This window comes from Notothenia rossii (assembly GCF_949606895.1).
Source record: "Notothenia rossii genome assembly, chromosome: 6".
In the NCBI taxonomy this organism is placed as follows: Eukaryota; Metazoa; Chordata; class Actinopteri; order Perciformes; family Nototheniidae; genus Notothenia; species Notothenia rossii.
Genome location: NC_136909.1, coordinates 30,018,987 through 30,038,579, shown reverse-complemented (window position 1 = coordinate 30,038,579; position 19,593 = coordinate 30,018,987). Strand labels below are relative to the sequence as shown.

The following is a 19,593-nucleotide window of genomic DNA, read 5'->3' as shown; positions in this document are numbered from 1 at the left end:
TAAGGAACGTTTGAATTTGGTTGGGATAATCTGTACCACTTTACAATAAGACTACTTCATAACTACTTAGGTTATGAATTAAGTTGTAAACACTTTATTAATCATTAAGAACCATTTATAAACCAGTTCTAACATAGTTTTCATACATCAACACAGGCTCACTATTTAGCAAGATGACTAAGCCTTATATCGGCTACTTAGCGAGAATCAACTCAGTGAGCAACAGATACCAAGGATGCTAGCTGATGAAGAAGACAAAGTAAGCTAAGTTGCCGATATAAGACTTGGCAGTACAGATAAATGAGGGCTCACTATTTGGCAAGCAACCGGTCACAGTTGCCCTGTTTATCTCATGTCTTATAAAAGCTTATTAATGATTTATAAAGTGTTCACAACCTAATTAATAAATGAATTACAAACTATTTGTAAACCCTTTTATAAGGGTAGTCTTATTGTAAAGTGGTACCGGATAATCATGCCATTAAAGTATTTGAAAATGGATATAACTAGATATTGTTTCATAAAAAAATCACCATTGATGCTTTCAAAGATATTAACACAATGAGAGTTCTGTTAAAAAATCATAAGCATGGTAGAAGTAATGACGGAATGGGTGAAGGCAAATAATAGAAGAGCTAGGAAAATCTGGTGAGTTCAGTAAATGACATCACCTTACTGCAATGCAGCCTTTAAAACCAGGCAAAGAGGTATGCCATGTTACCATTGTACAATATGCAAAATCTAACGCACTATCTATCATATCACAATATCAATATATCAATAGATTGCCCAGCCAAAGAATAGAATCTGTCTCCTGCAGTTGCGTCATTGTTTCGCAACCAAAACCCTGATTAAATCATTTCACATAAACTAGCAATAAGAGCCTATCCTGTGTATATCTTTTCCTTTATTTCAGTTTGAGCCAAGGATAAAAGGCACTGTGCTGTGGCTCTTTCAAGGTTGCTGAAAAGACTCGGAGAGTCAAATTACTCAGCCTCTTTGGGAACCCTCCGATGGCTCAAAGAAAATTGATTGGAAGTTATCATGGAAAGCCGGTCTGCTTCATAGGGCAACCAGACCACAACTGTAATTACAAGAAACGTAGATTTAGAAACGCCTCAGGAAGAGCCTATATCTACAAACATATTCTAGTTACAGACACAAACACAAATAAGAGGAAACACTGCAGGTATATCAGTCTGTCTGACACTATATTAAAATGACTATGGCTATTCAAGTTTTGTGTATACTGTAGCATGAATATCACAAGGCTCTTATATTACAAACATTACCAGATGCTAACCCTGCTATTTTCTTTCATATGTGTAATTTGTACTTGTGGAAACAATATAACTATGATTTGTAAAGGTAACCTTTAAATACATGTAATTTACCTTGAGGGGGAGAGCAGCCCTGCCTTGGAAAACGTGTTGGGGCCACTCTTCTTCTGTTGGTTTTTGCTCTTAAAGAGAGTGGGAGGTGGAGAGAAAATGGTAAAGTGCCTGCTTGGTAATAATCATCCATTTCAGATGGAGTGGGACCTATTCACCATGGAGTGTGTTCCTCGTGGCTCAACAGCATAGAGAAGGGGGAGATGGTGCCATGCTTTGTCAGAGGGTAAATATCATAAAATAGTTTTTTTTCCCCAAACATTTTTTTAATGTCAGCTGAGTCAGTATTGTTTGTTAAAATAAAAAGTTGACATTTTGAGGGAAAAAGCTAATCTTCTTTCTCAGAAAAGATAACACTTTGATGTCTGCATGCTAAATGTGAACTACCACCAGCAGCTAGCTTACTTAGCTGAGCACAAAGACTGAAAACAGGAAAACAGCTAGCTCATTCTAAAGTAACAAACTCTACAAACAAGCACCTCTAAAGCTCACTAATTAACATGTTTGATCTGAACATATTTATCGACAATAAAACAACCAAGCTGTTTCCCAGTCAGAGCCAGTAAGTTCCTGGAGTCTCCACTTGTAGCAAACCAAGACATAAAACCATATAAATCCATGTAAAACAGCCACTTATCATTATAGACTAGACAAACAAAACATAATGTGGGCTTTGTAGGTTTTTTGTTATTGTTGGACAAACCCAGGGTAGCTGCTTCCAGTCTTTCTACTAAACTAAGTAAGCCAGCTGCTTCAGTTTCATATTCAGCTGGCAGACACCAGAGATCATGTTCTTTTGTCAGACAATCCAGAAACAGAATACATTTTTCCCCCAATGTCGAAAGTTTAGTCATCACTTTTATTACATATTTGCTTAATTTTTTTGTCTAATGCATTATTTTAGTGCACCATCATTCCGACTTCCCAAAGACAACCAAGCACCTTGTATCCTGGTGGGCCCGGGAACAGGTATCGCCCCTTTCAGAAGCTTCTGGCAACAAAGACTATTTGACCTTGAACACAATGGTAGGTTGTTTTTCTCCTTCCTTATTTATTGTTATCTTTGAGAGAGGCGTTGCGTTGGATTGTCCCTGCTGAACATGAACTAGCTGAAGGAATTTATTGATTGATGGCTTATTATAAGAATATCAAGGATAAATGCTATCATGTGCACCTCGCATATATATATCGTATTAATGGAAGTCGTATCAAATCCGTATCAGAGATCAAGATAATACACAAAACAGCAGATTGTTTCTTCTTCATCACCATTCAGAGCAGCAAAGTAACTCTGATTGTCATATTTTTTAGGAATGGAGTCGTGCCCCATGACCCTGGTGTTCGGTTGTCGGCAGTCTGAGATGGACCACATCTACAACGAGGAGACCATCCAGGCCAAGAACAAACAAGCGTTCAAGGAACTCTACACCGCCTATTCAAGAGAGCCCGGCAAACCAAAGGTACAAGCACTAAACATTCCATAGCTGTGGATGAGTCAGCAAAATGTTGGGTTGCTGTGTGTGTTTAAAATCAAATTAGAGTAGAGGAAAGGCTGCGCTTGTATTCAGGAGATAGTTCACTCCGATTCACATAATGTATCTCAATTTGGCAATTTTCTACAGTTGATCCCAAGGTAAAGTTATTATCTCTGCAGAGGAGGTTATGCTTTTGATTAATTAGCAGGATTATGAAAATGAAGATTGGATAAAGGAAGAACACATTAATTGTAAAGCTGTTCCAAATCATGTGGTGGATACACTAGTAATGTTTAAATGCTGTTAACATTGTGAGATTTGTGCTGCTTTTATTTAATGTTGGAATAAGTGGACAAAATATGTTCTTTGGGAAATGCCTCACTGTGGAAATGGAAATGCCCAAGGAGCACTTGACTGCACAATCAACCTTGGCTTAGGTCTGGACTCTAATTGACTTTATATTTAGCATTTAGTTTTTACCCATCTTCTAGGTCCTCCTTATATAGAAAGATACTTTTCCAATGTATCCAACAGGCTTTGAGCTTGCAGTTTGCTACTTTATTTATCTTGATTAAGTTTCTGTCATTGTACAGTACTTCTGACTTTTCACTTCGTTTGCTTCCCTTACTTGTCTCACACTTGACTTCCTAATTCACACCCATCATTCCCCATTGTCTCTCTGTCAGAAATACGTACAGGATGTACTGCGGGAGCAGCTGTCAGAGACGGTGTACCAGTGCCTGAGGGAGGAGGGAGGACACATCTACGTGTGTGGGGATGTTACAATGGCTGGGGATGTTCTCAAGACCATCCAGCAAATCATCAGGCAGCAAGGCAAAATGACCCTGGAGGATGCTGGCTTCTTCATCAGCAAGCTGCGGGTAAGAAAAAGTAGAGGTCACCGTGCAACATTATCACAATGATGTTCACCATTATAGGGTTGGAATATTGGTACTGTCGGGGTCAAAGGTTTGAATCCTAGATGAGCTGTGAAAAAAGTGAATGTGAACAGGCGAGGTTTTACAGGTTAGCTTCTTCACATGAATGTAACTGAGTGCTAGCGTGGAGCAGTCGAAAAACAGAAGGCGTGTTGAGTCAGGATAACTTGTGAAAATGAAGGTTAAAAACACCCCCACTGGCTCATATTCATGTGTGAACTCGAGGGTAACAGGCTATAAATAGAAAAAATGACACGTTTCAACAAGCCTACAATTAATACACTTACATGTGTAGAATACAAATTGACTGAAGAGGCGTTTTGACTGTTCAGTGAATCTGTCTATTATAACAACTGCTGGCATGTAAACACAGTCCGTAACTCTGTCTTTCTATATTGTAAGAGTGGATAAAGATATCTTTAAAATCTCTAAACTTTAAATAAAAAGTACAATTTAGTTATACATTTTAAATTCTATGTATGATATTAAGACCCCCAAAGCGAACTAAGAACTATTCTGAAACCATAATATATCTTAATTGCATGATCTTATTGTAAAAGTCTCCTTTGGCTGTGTTTAAGATTTGATTATATATGGTATTCTTTAAAATCAGTCCTGTCATTTACTGTGTAACAATATCCATTTCATATTCGTGTTCTCTTTACTTTCACCTTCCCACCGTATCCAGGATGAGAACCGCTACCATGAAGACATCTTTGGAGTCACCCTGCGGACCTATGAGGTCACCAACAGGCTTCGCTCAGAGTCCATAGCCTTCATTGAGGAGAGCAAAAAGGACTCAGATGAGTAAGTGTGTTATTCCATTTTCCCTAGGGTAATTCAAAAGTTTATCCTAAAGCCAATATGTATGTACATTTCAAGGCAATAATCTTAGTGGATGAAGACGTATCTTGCCTGCAACATTTTAGCTTTTGCATGACACGAAAGGCATCCATAGTAATGGTATAGTAACTTTCCCAGTAGATTGTGTCATATCTTATCTACAAATGGATAGTTGGGGTCAAGGGGTCACCAGAAACAAAAGGATTCATCAGTTATGAGTCATAAAAATAAGCATAATTTCTTATAAACTATCTTCCTCAGTTATTGACCAAGGGCCTAGCCTTTTGCTAATTTGGTTATCCAAACCTGCTGACTCAGGCATGAATCCTTTTATTTTTTTCCTTTGTACATTCATGTCCCCCTTTGCTTCATCATTCATCTTTTGGATTCGTTGTGGAATTTAGGACGCATGGTAATGTCTTTAACCTTGAAACCAGGATTACTCACTCAACTCATCTGCAACACAGCTGAACAGCATGGGATGCTTAAGATCTATGATGTGTTTTAGTAATCATCTTATTTATTTTTCATTTACCAGACACCATTTTTTAACCACTCAGATATGCCAACTGGGTAACTCATATTATAAGAGAGAAAATGTTTTTTTTGGCACAGCCCATTTAGATTTATCTCATTGATTGACTAGGGCAGTTTTTCCTCTGAAAGACATTTGTATGACTCCAATCTCCAACCTGTAGTTGTTGGCGGCCCCGATGTGTTATCACTCCTCGTTTCAGATGCAAACAGAGTGGGTAACCATAGAAACCCATGGAGAGGGGCCTTTAAACTAACAGGATTAGAGTGAAAGCGAGTGGGTCTGTTCCATTTCGGTTTTTGTTTCCGTCGTCATTTGTGCACATTGAAGATTAAACACTTCATATACTCTTGCCATGAGAGCAAAACAAGGGCCCTACATATCCACTATGGCTCATTAAGCTCCAACATAATTCATCACAGACGATGGCTCCTGTGTGGATTGTCACTTGAATTTCACATTTGGCCATCAAAGCCCCGGTTCGTTGGATGAGTAATGACTGTAACATCTCTATTTCCATGTCTCTGCTCTCTCTGTCCATCTTTCTGTCTCTCCTTCTGTCTCCTCTCTCAGGGTTTTCTGCGTGTAGGTCCGTGAAGTGGCGGCTTTCTGTCAACAACCAATCTGGAGGACACAGCAACACTGGTTAAAAAATACTGTGCCAATTTTTGTACTGTAAAAAAAAAGAAACAGGTTTCTTTCTTTTTTTATACCACTTTAATGTTTTTGTTGGGCTCTGCGATTTTGTCTGTAGCAAGTTGGAAATGTTCTGTTCTCTGAAAATCTGTTTTGCTTGTTGATGATACTTCCAAAAATTAATAATTGATCATTTTGATTCATAATGTGTGCACCTAGTGTAATGACCTGCCTCATTGTGAATGCATGACCAAGAAGAGAATATACTCAAGAAATATAATATACTCTGTGTTATTGTTACAGTTAAAAGGCTTTTATTGGGGTTTCATATTTTACGAGTTAAGTATGGCATTGATAACAAACTCGCAGATGTTTCAGAAATACGAATGAAAGGGACATTCAGGAAGGATTCAGGGCTGGTCAAATCTATTGGAGATGGGGTTTTATTCTCAATTAGTTTAATGAAAAAGTCAAATGGAATATATGATTCAAAGATGTACAGGCATGAAGATAGAAACAACTGAAAGACAGATATTGTGCAAGCTCATTTGGCATGCTAACAGGCTGCCCTGATTATGAAAACAGCGATTTTGTAACAGCCTAAACTACCATATTATATAGCTATTTACTGGCACTCAATCAAAGCGCATCAGCATCTGTGCTAGCTCTCTTTTTATTGGCCTATCCATTCTCACAACATCATTATGGTACTCTGTCTCCCAGCTGGTGCTTGTCCCACCAACAGCAGCTGCATAGGAATTTGGAGGTCAACCAAGAAGCAACAAGGTTTAACCTGATTCATATTTAAAGAAATCTAATCAATTAATTTTCAGGTTTTAACTATCTAATCATTGATGTGTTTGCACCAATCCAATATTATCCTAAGCATATATCAATCATATAATCATGCTGGATGCAACATTGTTTTGACATTTCTTGATTCGCATATTATTGTTCAATGATCGAATCATTAGTTTATAAGTTAAAGGTGTTATTTTGGGTATACATTGATCTCTATTTCCAGGAGTAAGATGAGAATATTGATACCACTACTTTTTGCTATGGTTAATGAGAAGCTACATTCAACAGCCCATTTGAGGCATTCAGACAGACAAAGCAAGGATGTCTTTGATTCAGGGGTGTTCTTTCATGTCTAAATGCAGCATTAGCTTAGCATAAACACTGGAACCCTAGGGAAATGCAACAATATCTCCCTACCAGTGCCCTAAAGGTGAACTTTTTCCTCCCCGTCACGCTGCGTTATCATATGGGGACATTACATATGCGGTTAAACTCCATTATGCTAAACTAAGACCTGCGTCCTCATTTGTTGACATGTTCTTCCTGCCATCTGTGGTAGCAGAAGCATATTACACAAATCAGAGTTAAAACAACATGGCAGTCATCTCGACACACCAATCCTACAGCCAATTCTGAAAAAATGGTCGTATGATTTGTTATAGTTTGGCTTCCAACAAAAGTGTGTTTCAAATAGTTAGCCTTAAACATGTTTATTTAGTTAAGTTTGGATAGCAAAGCTAACCATTTCCAAGTTTTCCAGTCTTTATTCTAAGCTATGCTAACGCTCCTGGCTGTAGCGTCATATTTACCATAGCACAACATCAACCTTTTCATCTTACTCTGTGAAACGTTTCCTTTTTAAAAATGACATGTAACAAAACATTTTAAGCTATTGAGTTTTGAAATGTGCATTTATCCACATCATAACCCCCTATTCCTCTTGCCTTACATTAACTATCTGCCTAGATACAGCATAGTCATTCTCTTTTGTCCCTCTGCATGATTGTGCACAACCCTAGGCTTACACGCCACCCTTTCACTGTGACCTCACACACCTGCTCAGTAGCATCCGCATATATGTGCGCGTATGTGCCATAACAATTCAGAAGTGTGCATCTCTATACGAGTGGGTTTCAAACATGCATGTGCTCAGGTGTATGTTTTACATGACGATTCTGCTTGTTTCTTACCTTGTCAAACAGTCACATTTAAAATAAGCATTAATTTGTTGCTCTGTGAGTCACACAAGCCTGCAAATCTTACAGATGGTGTTTTGGTGACAGGAAACTGCCCACATGGCTTTTTAAGTTTTGATCTCAGCAGTTCAGTACTATTGTTATAAGTTCCAGTGATGCTTTTCATTCAGGGACAAAAGGCAATCCCACTGCCGCTGTGGTCATGTTCTGCTTTCCAATGCATCAGGGTTGTAAATTGAATATATTGGTGGAGGGGCCACATTGTTTATTGACCACCCACTCTGCAGTAACTTGTGGCTTTTCTTGTCCTCTTCTGAGTCTTGTCTGTTCCCTTTATTTGTCTTTGATTCAAATTTTAAAGGTAACTGTTAGCATGATAAACAGATTTCAATGTGATTTTCAAACGTCCCTCACAGCTTTTCGTTTTCTAAATAGTCTTTTATTCACTGCCTGGATAAAGAGGGGGATACCCCACGCCCCCACTGTTGTTCAATCTATATAATTTTGTTTTCAACACATTTAGTTTCATTGGAATGGGAGCCGTCAAGAAAACGTCTGTGATGTAAAATGTGCAGCAAGACAAACAATTGATACACATAGCTTCTATATATAGCTTCTATAGATATATATTCAAAGTATAAAATACAAAGAGTACTACTTCAATCTTTTCTAAGAATGTATTTTGATTATGTAAAGGAGCACTTTGATTCTGCTTGATTTTAAAAAAGAACAAAAAAAAGCCTATTCTGCGGTTTAGGGATAAAACGGCAGCATTAACTAAATGCATGGCGATCTTCTCTCTCCTGCTTATATTTTAAAAGCTCTGTCTATTTACCAGCACTGTGTCAGTCAGTGAGACTGTATTGTGATGGGGGAGGGGGTTTCTTTTTCTGTGTTTGCATATTGCTGCTGCTATAAACAACTCTGATCCAATCAGCCTCTGCTATAATGACCTTTGTTGTGTAATTGATTGAGGATATTCCATTTTAATGCATCCACTGCAAAGACTTTGCATTTACTTTCAAATAAAGAGAAATATTTACAGAATATGTCAACACATGTGTTTTGTCTGTGATTCTTGTTTATATAAGAGAGAAGCGGGACTGAAAAGGTTTATTCCTGCAGTATAACTTGTTTAACTTTGAAGCGTTTTAGATGAAAGTCAGATTTAGATGTTGTTACAGAGTCGATACAAACAAGCCATTTGCTTCCACTGTTCTTCCTGCCTCTTTAAGTGCTGGTAGTCATGGCTTAGAGAGTCTAAACTCAGAGCACAAATACCTCTCATCGCCATGGAAATGTGTCAACATAACAAGAGGTCCAAACTTTACAATAAAGGACTCTGATTGGTGACTGGCTACCGGGAAGAGAAGCATTGGCCTTGCTCATTAGCCCAAAGAGAGAAGACCCTCCTTTTGAAGAAGATGATACATACCTGCTAGTCAAATGCAGTGTAGTGATTTTAATATTGATAACAAAAAAGCAAAATATAGTTTATTCAGTATTAAAATCCCCATTACTCAGTGTTGAAGAAGTCATGGTTCCTGGGGAGAAGTTGGCCACAGAGAAAATGCAACCTTCTTTGCTGGAAGCCGATGATTTGGAAATTGAGATGCTGCAACTGGGAGAGGTAGGATCATTGAAGTGTGAACAACCAGGTAGGCAAGTGCAGACTTGTACAAGTGTTCAGGTAGATGTTCTGTATTGCAGAGATTGATTAGTACATAAGAGAAGGACTTGGTGAGAATTCAAAGCATGTCCTTGATCTGCAAGTGTGTATCAAGCTTGAAAATTGAGGTCTAGACCATAACACCTTCTATAGACACGGCATAATACCTTCTATAGACACAGCTGAGGTCTTTCTATGCCTATAGGGCAAGGCTAAAAAATACAGACGAGAGACCTGCTATTTTTCTTTTAATAGATCGTTCTTTTGACCTGTGTACTTGCATGAATTATTTAACAGGGCGGACTCGGAGTGTCACCCTGAAAGTCCGACTTAATTACACTTTTATGCAATCTAATCAGAGGCCTGCATGCTCTATTGTAAGTGTCAGAAAAACATCATGCAGGCAGTTTATTTTTTATAATTTTTCAATGTTGAATGTCCACACATAGGGCCTCAGAAAGAACGTATGAGGATGATCACCCAAGTTTGAAGGTTTTCTTGGCTTTATTTATGATTTGTTTTAGCTCTTATTTTGCTTCAGCCACTCTGGTATCATCAATTTCTGTGAAAAAGCTTCACCAGAACAAAGGCAAAGTTAGCAGCTACCTTGTGATTAACCTGTTAAGCCCCAAGGTCCCCCCGGCGGGTACTTTTTTTTCTTTCTTTCACGACACTGTGCCTCAGGGGATCTTAATATTTAAGAACCTATTAATGTGTTATACCAGATTAACGGGAATAATCTCAGCTAACTGACAATACAAACCATTTTTACCAAAACAAAACACAAGTCTCATAAGAAGCATCTAAATTACCCCTGAGCGAAAAATGCTAACCTATTACTGCACCGATAATCACTCCTAGCTCCCTTATTACTTATCCTAGGTGCACATCCAACAAATCGTTTATGAAGATACAAAATTGCTACGTTATCAACAAAAACGTACAGCAAAACAAGTGGTGCTAGGTAGCCCACAACGCTAACATGGTTTACCTTCATCTTTGTCTGGTCTAAACTGGTCTTCAATGGCATTAAAACGATAACAACGATGCTGTAGTTAATCCATAGCTTAATATCCAATGTGGCTGTGTCCCCTTTGAAATGTTCTGATAATCCATAAGCAATAAAACAGCTTTTCCATTGCTTGATATCAGAGCAGGGACATTTCTCCCCACTGCTGCAAGCTAGCATGCGCAGAGACGCCACTTTTTTTTTTTTACGTGAGTGTGTGCGTGACGATTTCCCTTGGATTCTATTGGCTCTAACGGTCAGAAAGAGATGTCACATGTCAAAATCGAAAAAGGGGGGCCAGAGATATGGAAAATCCACCCAAATGGCCGCAGGTTTTTTTTGTTAAATCTGTCTAAAAAGGTCAAATATCACTTGTTTTGCATCAATCTTGATACAGGGTACTTATTATATGTTTGGATTCCTAAAGCTTTTAGTCTACTAACCCATCATCCAAGGTTAGTTTTCACTGTACAACATCTTTTTTGGATTGACACTATAATTTACAGTTTTTTACTATGTTCAATCTGAATTTTCTTTAAAATAAAAACATCTATATTGATTCTGACTTTTCTACATCCAACTCACAGGTTTATCATTACTTTGAGAAAAAATATTATTAATTTAACCCTTTTAGAAGGGAAGATATGGTCATTTGTTCTGGGAATGTCATTTTCGAGCCTGAAACCTGAAAAACAGGCTTGGGGCCTTAAAGCCAAACATCTTCCCCTAGGAGATGGTGGAGACCAAAAATACGGTTTAAAGCAGGGGTGTCAAACTCAAGGCTCGGGGGCCAAATCTGGCCCGCGACTTCATTTTCTGTGGCCCCACAAGAGCTTGCAAAAGGCATAATATGTTTATTATACCGTTTCATGCTACTTTACAGAAGCACGTTGCCCATAAACTACATGTCTCACAATGCATCTCAGATTTGACTTTTTCTCAGAATTTGAATTTTTTTCTTCAACATACAGTATGCATTTTTTCTCAGAATTTGACTTTTTGTGGTCAAAATATGTATTTTTTCTTAGAATTAGCCTTTTTCTCAGATTATTTTTTCTTCAAAATGTTACTTTGTTTTCAAAATGTCACTTCTTTTTTTCTTTTTTTTCAGAATGTGGCTTTTCTTTTAAAATCATATTGTGACATTCTTACTGAAAAGACTTCTGCTTTCAGACATATGCAGAGGCAATAATGTAATATAATACATTATTTTATATATATTCAATATTTATATATGTCTTTTTATATAGTCTTAAAGTTACAACCGGCCCTTTGAGTGCAACCATAATGCTGATGTGGCCCGTGATGAAATTGAGTTTGACATCCCTGGTTTAAAGACAATAAATATTGGACTTACTTTTGCCTTGTTTCCAGACTGATTTATTCCTGAATATAACAATATATTGCAAAGTTGAAAAGTAAATGTAGTGGATATGCCTTAGGCCTTGAAAAAGGGGGTGAAAGACAGCAAAAACAGCCTCTGGCGAAAGAGAGGTGGGAAGGCAAAATAAGTTGTTACAAAAACTTGGAGGACAGTGGGATACAATCCAACCATATTGATGGAAACAGTTGTTCAAAATCCATCCAATCTCCCTCAAGCTGTCCACAAAAGGCAGCTTTTAGGAGTCACGATGTCTTATTTTCTCATTCTCCATCCAGGAAAGAATGAGCCAGACAGAGGTCGACGTGCGTGGGCCAAAGGACCAACGCTCAAGTCCGTGCGGGAATTTGCTAGACAGGGGTGAAAGAGAGGTTGAAGAGGAAGAGGATCAAGAGGAAGAGCTGGGAGGGGAAGACTGTGTGATCCTCAATGAGGACTACGACACAGACTTGGAGCTCGGAGGTAAAAGAAGGGAGATAAAAAGGGTAGGAAAGCTATTCATTTCATGATAAAGGGTGTGATGTCCCTGTTATAATAAAAGTGAGGAAAAGGCTTGGTGATGTGTCACATTTTTTAAAAGAACAATTTTATCATGTTATTTTGTGGCTTGTATTATATATTGTATACCAGGGTCCAGCAGCAAGTACTTTGAATGTGAATCTGAATTTGATCTTGATCAGAACATGCATTGATAAAGTCAAGCCCTCTTGTCATCCCATCTGTTAATCTTCTCCCTTCTGCTATTACATCTTCTCATTCTCTAAATGATTTCAGGAAAGAAACAAAACAGTAACTCCTACGCGCGCCTGCTGCCCACACATGTAAAGCTCTGTTCTGCATCTTAATGATTACATCTCAGCCTTTGCATCAGGCCTTCTTTTTCGCTAGAAGTGAAAACTATCTGGTATGAATGAGATCCACTGACAGGGCGAAATCAGCCACGAGGGAGTTTTCAATATCCCACTCAAAAGGTCCTCCTCCGGGGGCAAGGTGCCACATCTCGCTTTCATAAAGAGGTATTGATAGCGAACAATTCAGCAGGCTATTGTCTTTTTTTCCTATTGCAGATAAGGAGGAGGCGTATGATCCGACGGGCTACATGGAGGCGTGCGAAGCGTTACAGGTGGTGCCTGCCTATAACTTCCTGAGGAACATGCACAATAGTGAGCTATCCATGATGCATCGCTGTCTGGGGCCTCAGGTACTTTAACCATAAATTAGGGATTGCATCCCTAAGTTACAAACATTTTATAATTGCTATATTTATATCAGCAATATATCACATGGCATTGTGAAGACAATGTGAAAGGGGTTTTCTCCTGATGGTGAACCTACAGAGAATTATCACCTGAATCTGAAGCACCTCTCGTCTCGCAACTTTCAGCTTATTTTTTTTATGTCTGGCAACTTTACTGCTTTAGTTCACTCAAGTAAATGTCATCACTTACAGTAATGTGACAAAGCTAAAGAAGACTCACTGTCCACTAGCTACTCAGCCCCCAACAGCACAAAGTTAGCATCTACCCGAGGCAGAGACCAAAAACCGAGCTAAAGGAGAAAGAAACCCAACTACAAATAAATGATAATCTTGCTTTGAAACTGCTGGATGTTTGCTAACAAGTCCCCCATATCAGTGATTATCATATGTAAATAATGTTCCTATACTTTATTTCTGCCAACTCCATGGCTTTCAGTTACACCCGGGGTAAGGTATTTGAATCGTACTTGCTTTTGCCTTCCTTACTCTATAATGCTATTTCAGAACATTTAATGATTCATTAATTCAAAGTCACATTCCCCTCCAGGGGACTGCACTGATCATGACAAAGCCTGGGGAGCACCGTGTTAACTGCACGCAGCTGAGCTTCAAGTAGCGTTCAGTGTTTCTCCCCAGGAAATAGATCATGCACGTACATATCTTTGCCATACACAACACTTGACATAAAAAATGGCACATGTCTAGTTCACTGTATTGATCACACTGGTTCACGTATAAGTGTAGAGCCCTTCCCTATCCAACAAGAGAGAAGGCAGATGGCAGGGATTTACTCAGAGAGCTCATTATGCAGATGTTAATGTTAATTGACATCTGGGGAAAGGTTCTAATTTTTTATCTAAATGACAGAAAGTATAGCTTTATTATTTGGTCTTGTTACAGCATAATATCAATATTGCATATAAATGTTTGATTTTCTTTATTATCCAAAATACACACACAGTAGATGCAGATCCACAAAAACATAATCAAAGATGCTCTTGGCAGGTTTAGACCAAACAGGAAATCCATTCCATGACATGTTTTATAAACCAAATGGATCGTTTTAAGTACATGCAAAACAATGCTTTATTTACTTTCTGCGATAAAATACAGAGAAACATAAACAAAACAAGCTTTTGAGATGTTTTTATATTCTCGAACTCTCCAATAGCCTAATTTTAGACCAAAATCTCTGAAATTCACTTGTATTTTTAGCAGTAAATCAAAGTTAAATTGCTCTGTGGTTGTATAACTCCGACTGAGGGGAGAGTACATGCTCCACACGTGTAAAAAAAGGTATTGCCTGGAGCTCTTAGAAACACAGTTTGACATTTTACATGATTCTACTGGTCCATCACGCAGTAAATCAAAGTTGTGAAAGTAAATCCATTCCTCAACAAGCCGTTTCTGCTTCAGCGACATCATTCAGACCGATTCAATTGGATTTCAAATAAGTCTGACCTGTCCATTGCAGAGAGTAGTAAAGTAACAAAGTGCAACTGCCAAAGGTTATTTGTTAAAATGTCTTGCAGACTGATATGCTTCTGGTGGGGGAAACTTCTGTGTAGCAATACAGGCGGAGTCACCTACTCAAAGGAGACACGGGGAGAGCTGGAGCTTTGATGTCAAACACTGATGGGTTTATTTGGAGCTTCGGCCGGAGAATTCACAGAACAAGTCAAAGAGTCAGAGGTTCTGACTTCACGGTAGAGTTGCCACATCAATTCTGAAGAACTCTACCCCAGACCCATGTATTTAGCTAGTTCAGAGAGAATAATCAACATTGTGCATAACAAGATAGAATGATAACACCTCTATCAGCTGGCGTCAACAGGCAGGAACAGTGAGACAAAACACTGAGAGCACAGCAACCAAGGTAACAGGTGCGTGTGCTCAGTCAGGACAGTATGAACTGATAAACTGGATCAAAGTTACATTTCCCCAACACTTCTGAAATCTAAGAGAAAGATACTCTGCATGCATTTCGACACACTATTCTCTGGAGGTGCTTTTAGTTTAGCTCCGTGCAGCCAGCTTTCTCATTAACCGTGCTGGAAACTATAATTTGTCATGTTCTGCAAGCTTCATTTCTGACCCACGCCTCCACACAGCTCCCTTCTGCTTCATTTGTTTCACACAGGTTTAATATCCCCCCCCTCCCCTCTCGCTCTCTGCCCACCTGCATATCTGCTCTTCTAACTGGAATACTGATAAGAAAATGTACTGCAGTGAGGAATTTTACTTTAAGGGGTGGTGGTGGTGGTGGGGGGGGGGGGGGGGGGGTGGTTGTGTGTTTGCAGGGCACCAAAGCACTGGCAGTTCCCCTGGTAACCAACACTTCAATACTGAGGCTGAACCTGCGAGATAATTGGATGGAAGGAATGGGCGGAGCTGCTATCGCCGAGATGTTAAAGGAAAATTGTTACATTACAGGTGGTTTTGCTGGGCACTCAAGCATCTTCACATTATCTCTCCCTTTTTCCTGAGCCTGCCTCATATTTTTCTAGCAGAATGCCACCCTCACTCCCAATCATGTGCCATTGTCACCCCAATTATAAGCCATGATATCTGGGGTACATGTGTCATATTCGTGCAGTTCAAGAACCTGGGGAGGGATCAATTGAGAATTACTACTGTGAGGCACACAGGTTCTTCGGGGTGGTATTATTATTTTTTTACATTGTTTTTCATACATTATGTAAATCCCAATAATGAAATAATTTCCTGAAAATGTCATTTCGTCTGAACTTTTGGACCTATTATATATTATACCTGATTGCAACGTGATATAATCCTATAGTTTGACCAATAAAGTAAAAACGTTTCGCCTGATACTGTAATACCAATTTTGAGATGTTTTATTGTATTTCCTGGTTTGGTCATTGTTTTTTGGGAAGTTTAGGCAGTGATGATCAAGCTTTTTGGTCAGGACCTACTTTAAAACTAGAAAATGTGTCTTTAGATCCCCCCCAACATGAGTAGAAGTCAATTATTTTACAATTCGATTTTTGAAACACTTTTTTAATACAGGATATGTCATAAGATCAGGCGAAACGATGGATACACTGCATTCAATAAGAATCACTGTTGACTCAAATGACAATAAAGATTTGAGTGACACTGATGGTGTCTTACCTAAGGTCCACTTTGCTCTAATGAAGGATCCTTGCACAACAAGCAATCAGCATGGGTGTGTGCAGGTTCATTTTTGTTAAGCTTTGCAAATGTCACATTTCTGGTAAGAAAACAATACTTTTACTAGTTATTACATTAATGTCAAATCATCCATAAAATCAGTCAGGAAGTTGTATTACATTATTTAGTTTAATTACATTTTAGGTTTAGGTGTAAATCTTATCATCCTACAGTTCAGGAAATTATAAATTACTGGGTGCTACTGTACAAACCACTATTCAAATGTCAGAGGTAATTGTATGAATATAGGCAACATAAAACCTAAAAAACCCAATATATATCTTGCTGATGCAGTAGCAGACATTTGCCCATACACATTATTTTTGCATTTCAAATGCAGGCTGTTACGTCCCCACTAAGGTCTAGGGGACCTGGAGACAATAACATACAACCAATAAAAATGAGGGAGTCAGCGTAACAGTTGACAAAAGGTTTATTATATGTAAACCCAGATCCGAACAGACATATAATTGAAACACTCTGTTGGTGAGGAGGAGGAGGAGGAGTCAAAGGATTGTGCCAAACAAAAGAAACAAGCATAACAAAACCAGGCCTATCTCTACATCTGTCCTTTGAAACCAAAACTCAAACAAAAAAACCCTCACTAAATAAACTACAAAGAATTTGACAAAACAATATACAGGGGTAGCAACAATCCGCTAACCTAGTGTGTCTAAACATTAGTTCGCTACATGGTGAAAAATGTACAGGGTACCCCAGACTTACCTAACTCCTCCACCTCTCAACACACACACACTTTCAAAAAGGTCAGACAATACAAAGAGAAGGAGTTGCTAAACACTGCAGGCTCCTTCATCAGCAACAGGCCCAGAGTGAGAGAGAGAAGATTTCCTGGGTGCCTCCTTTATGGTCGGCCCTGGCTGCTGATAGGCCATCAGACTCAGGTGCACAGGCAGATACCGATCAGCTGCTGATTAGCTGTGCAGAAGACAGGGAGAAGAGAGAAACACAGGAGGGAAAGAAAACCACGCAAGTACAGCCTGCCTGGCACGTAACACCCCCACACATAAAAATCCAAACAGTATGTTTGGACCCGACAATAAACATTTTCTTGGTTATTGGGAAGATGAGACAAGTAATTGGGCAAATCAGCCAATACCTCAGTATTGCTTAGTCTTGCCCCCTGTGGTGTTGCACTGCGCATCACCAACTCATCGTCATCCTCATTTGAGGTCACCTTCGAAACTGAAGCCATAGTAGAGACGGTTGTCTCCACCTGCTGAGCTTTAGAAGACTCACTTTGGTCTTCCCTGGTGCAGTACTTCAGCATGTTGATATGACACACTCTTGTAGGACGTCTGCAGTCAGGTGTTTGAATGACGTAGTTTGTTTCACAGAGCTTCTTATCTACAACATAAGGACCAGAACATTTAGTAGACAGAGCAGAACGAGGTACAGGCAATAGAACCAACACCTTGTCACCTGGCTGAAACAAGCGCACTACCGCCTTCTGGTCGTAGCGTTTCTTCATTTTCCCCTGGGTAGAGGTCAGAGCTTCCCTAGCCAAGGAGAAAGCACGATGTAGATGATCCCTAAGTTTGGCGACATACTCTGGGATACTGCAAACTTTTTTCGTTGGCATGATCAAATGCTCTTTAAGAACTTTTAAAGGACCTCTGACCTCATGTCCAAACACTAGCTCAGCAGGACTAAAACCTAGAGACTCCTGAACAGCTTCACGGGCGGCAAATAACACTAAAGGAACACCGTCATCCCAATCTTTATGAGACTTGTGGCAATGTTTTCTTAACATGCACTTCATAGTCTGGTGAAACCTCTCTAATGCCCCCTGACTTTCAGGATGATATGGGCTGGATGTCACATGCTTGATACCTAAGGTGTCAAGTACCCGGGCAAACACTTTAGACATGAAGTTAGTACCTTGGTCTGTTTGAACTACCTTTGGTAGACCAAACGTGGAGAAAAACTTCAGAAGTGCCTTGGTGATGAACGGGGCAGTGATTTTCCGCAGTGGGATGGCTTCTGGGAACCTAGTGGAGGCACACATGACAGTCAAGAGAAACTGGTTTCCAGTTTTAGTTTTTGGCAAGGGTCCCACACAATCCACAATCACCCTTTCAAATGGCTCTCCCATTACTGGAATGGGAATGAGAGGAGCAGGGTGAATCACCTGATTTGGTTTACCAGCAACTTGGCACACATGACATGTTCGACAATAAAGAACTACGTCAGACTTAAGTCCTGGCCAAAAGAAGTGTTTTAAAACTCTTTCATACGTTTTTGTCACCCCCATGTGACCTGACCACGGATGATCATGAGCCAAGGACATCACCTGAGAACGATAGGCTGTTGGCACGACAACCTGATAAATTTCAAAGGAGTCTGACTCCTCACAGGCATCACTAATCCAGCGACGCATCAAAAGTCCATCTTCCATAATGTAGGCCATCTTCTTTGACTTGGCCTCTTCCTGACTGATAACAGAAGAGAGACATTTAGAAAGTGTGTCATCACTTAACTGGGCTGCCATGAATTCTTCCCGAGTGGCAGGCAGTTGTACAAGCTCCGAGCTGTTACTGGGTGATCCAGCACCAGCAGACCAGACCTCCTCTGGCAGTCGGTCCGACGCAGTCATGTCTTCAAGAAACTGCCCTGTAGCAAGAAAAGAATCAGACAAGTCCTCTTCGTATTTCTTTGACTGGGCCCTTGTAACCACACAAGCAGGAAAGATTTCGGGAGGTACTTCAGCTGATTTCTCTGCGTCTAAACTTAGATCAGGAGAATCAATGACCTCAGGTACTGGCTTAACTTTGCCTCCAGCCAAGTCATTACTGAGGATGAAATCAACACCTTTGATGGGCAAAGCAGGGAGGACAGCTACTTTAAAGAATCCTTTGACAAGAGATGAGCGAATATAAACATTTTGCAAAGGAGCCGCAACTAGCTTTATCTGGGCGCAAGGGTGAAGAAAACACAGTCTTGTGAGTGAGCATAAATTCATCCGTTAAAACAGCTGCCTTAGCCAGTGAAGTGACCTTCTGTTCATTTAAGAATATCACCATCCTTTCAGGCAAAGAATTCTTAAAATCTTCCAAGAGAAGTAGGTGACGAAGACTCTCAAAATGATCCTTCACTTTATTAGCCGCACACCATTTATCAAAGAAAATGCCCTTCTCTCGCGCAAACTCAACAAATGTCTGAGTAGCAGACTTTTTATGGTGTCTGAACTTTTGTCTGTAGGCCTCCGGCACAAGCTCATAAGCACGCAAGATCGACTCTTTAAG

General features: G+C 39.5%; 2 protein-coding genes across 5 annotated transcripts in view; both read left to right on the top strand.

Annotated features, from left to right (window-relative positions):
* The window catches only part of nos1 (nitric oxide synthase 1 (neuronal)), a gene marked incomplete at its 3' end in the record, with an annotated part of 44,995 nt that extends 36,125 nt beyond the window's left edge, over positions 1-8,870 (top strand). For 3 of the 4 annotated variants that reach the window (XM_079688115.1, XM_079688116.1, XM_079688118.1), the window contains 6 exons: positions 1,530-1,617; positions 2,296-2,417; positions 2,703-2,851; positions 3,553-3,747; positions 4,493-4,611; positions 5,756-8,870. In XM_079688115.1, coding sequence (XP_079544241.1) covers positions 1,530-1,617; positions 2,296-2,417; positions 2,703-2,851; positions 3,553-3,747; positions 4,493-4,611; positions 5,756-5,771 — 689 coding nt within the window. Of the gene's footprint in view, positions 1-1,529; positions 1,618-2,295; positions 2,418-2,702; positions 2,852-3,552; positions 3,748-4,492; positions 4,616-5,755 lie in introns of those variants that run through there. The other variant, XM_079688117.1, reaches the window with a different exon arrangement.
* Positions 8,871-9,173: 303 nt separating this feature from the next.
* The window catches only part of lrrc74b (leucine rich repeat containing 74B), a 28,571-nt gene continuing 18,151 nt past the window's right edge, over positions 9,174-19,593 (top strand). Inside the window, exons 1-4 of the mRNA XM_079687771.1 lie at positions 9,174-9,445; positions 12,153-12,336; positions 12,942-13,075; positions 15,433-15,565. Coding sequence (XP_079543897.1) covers positions 9,353-9,445; positions 12,153-12,336; positions 12,942-13,075; positions 15,433-15,565 — 544 coding nt within the window. The 5' untranslated portion in view covers positions 9,174-9,352. The remainder of the gene's footprint in view (positions 9,446-12,152; positions 12,337-12,941; positions 13,076-15,432; positions 15,566-19,593) is intronic.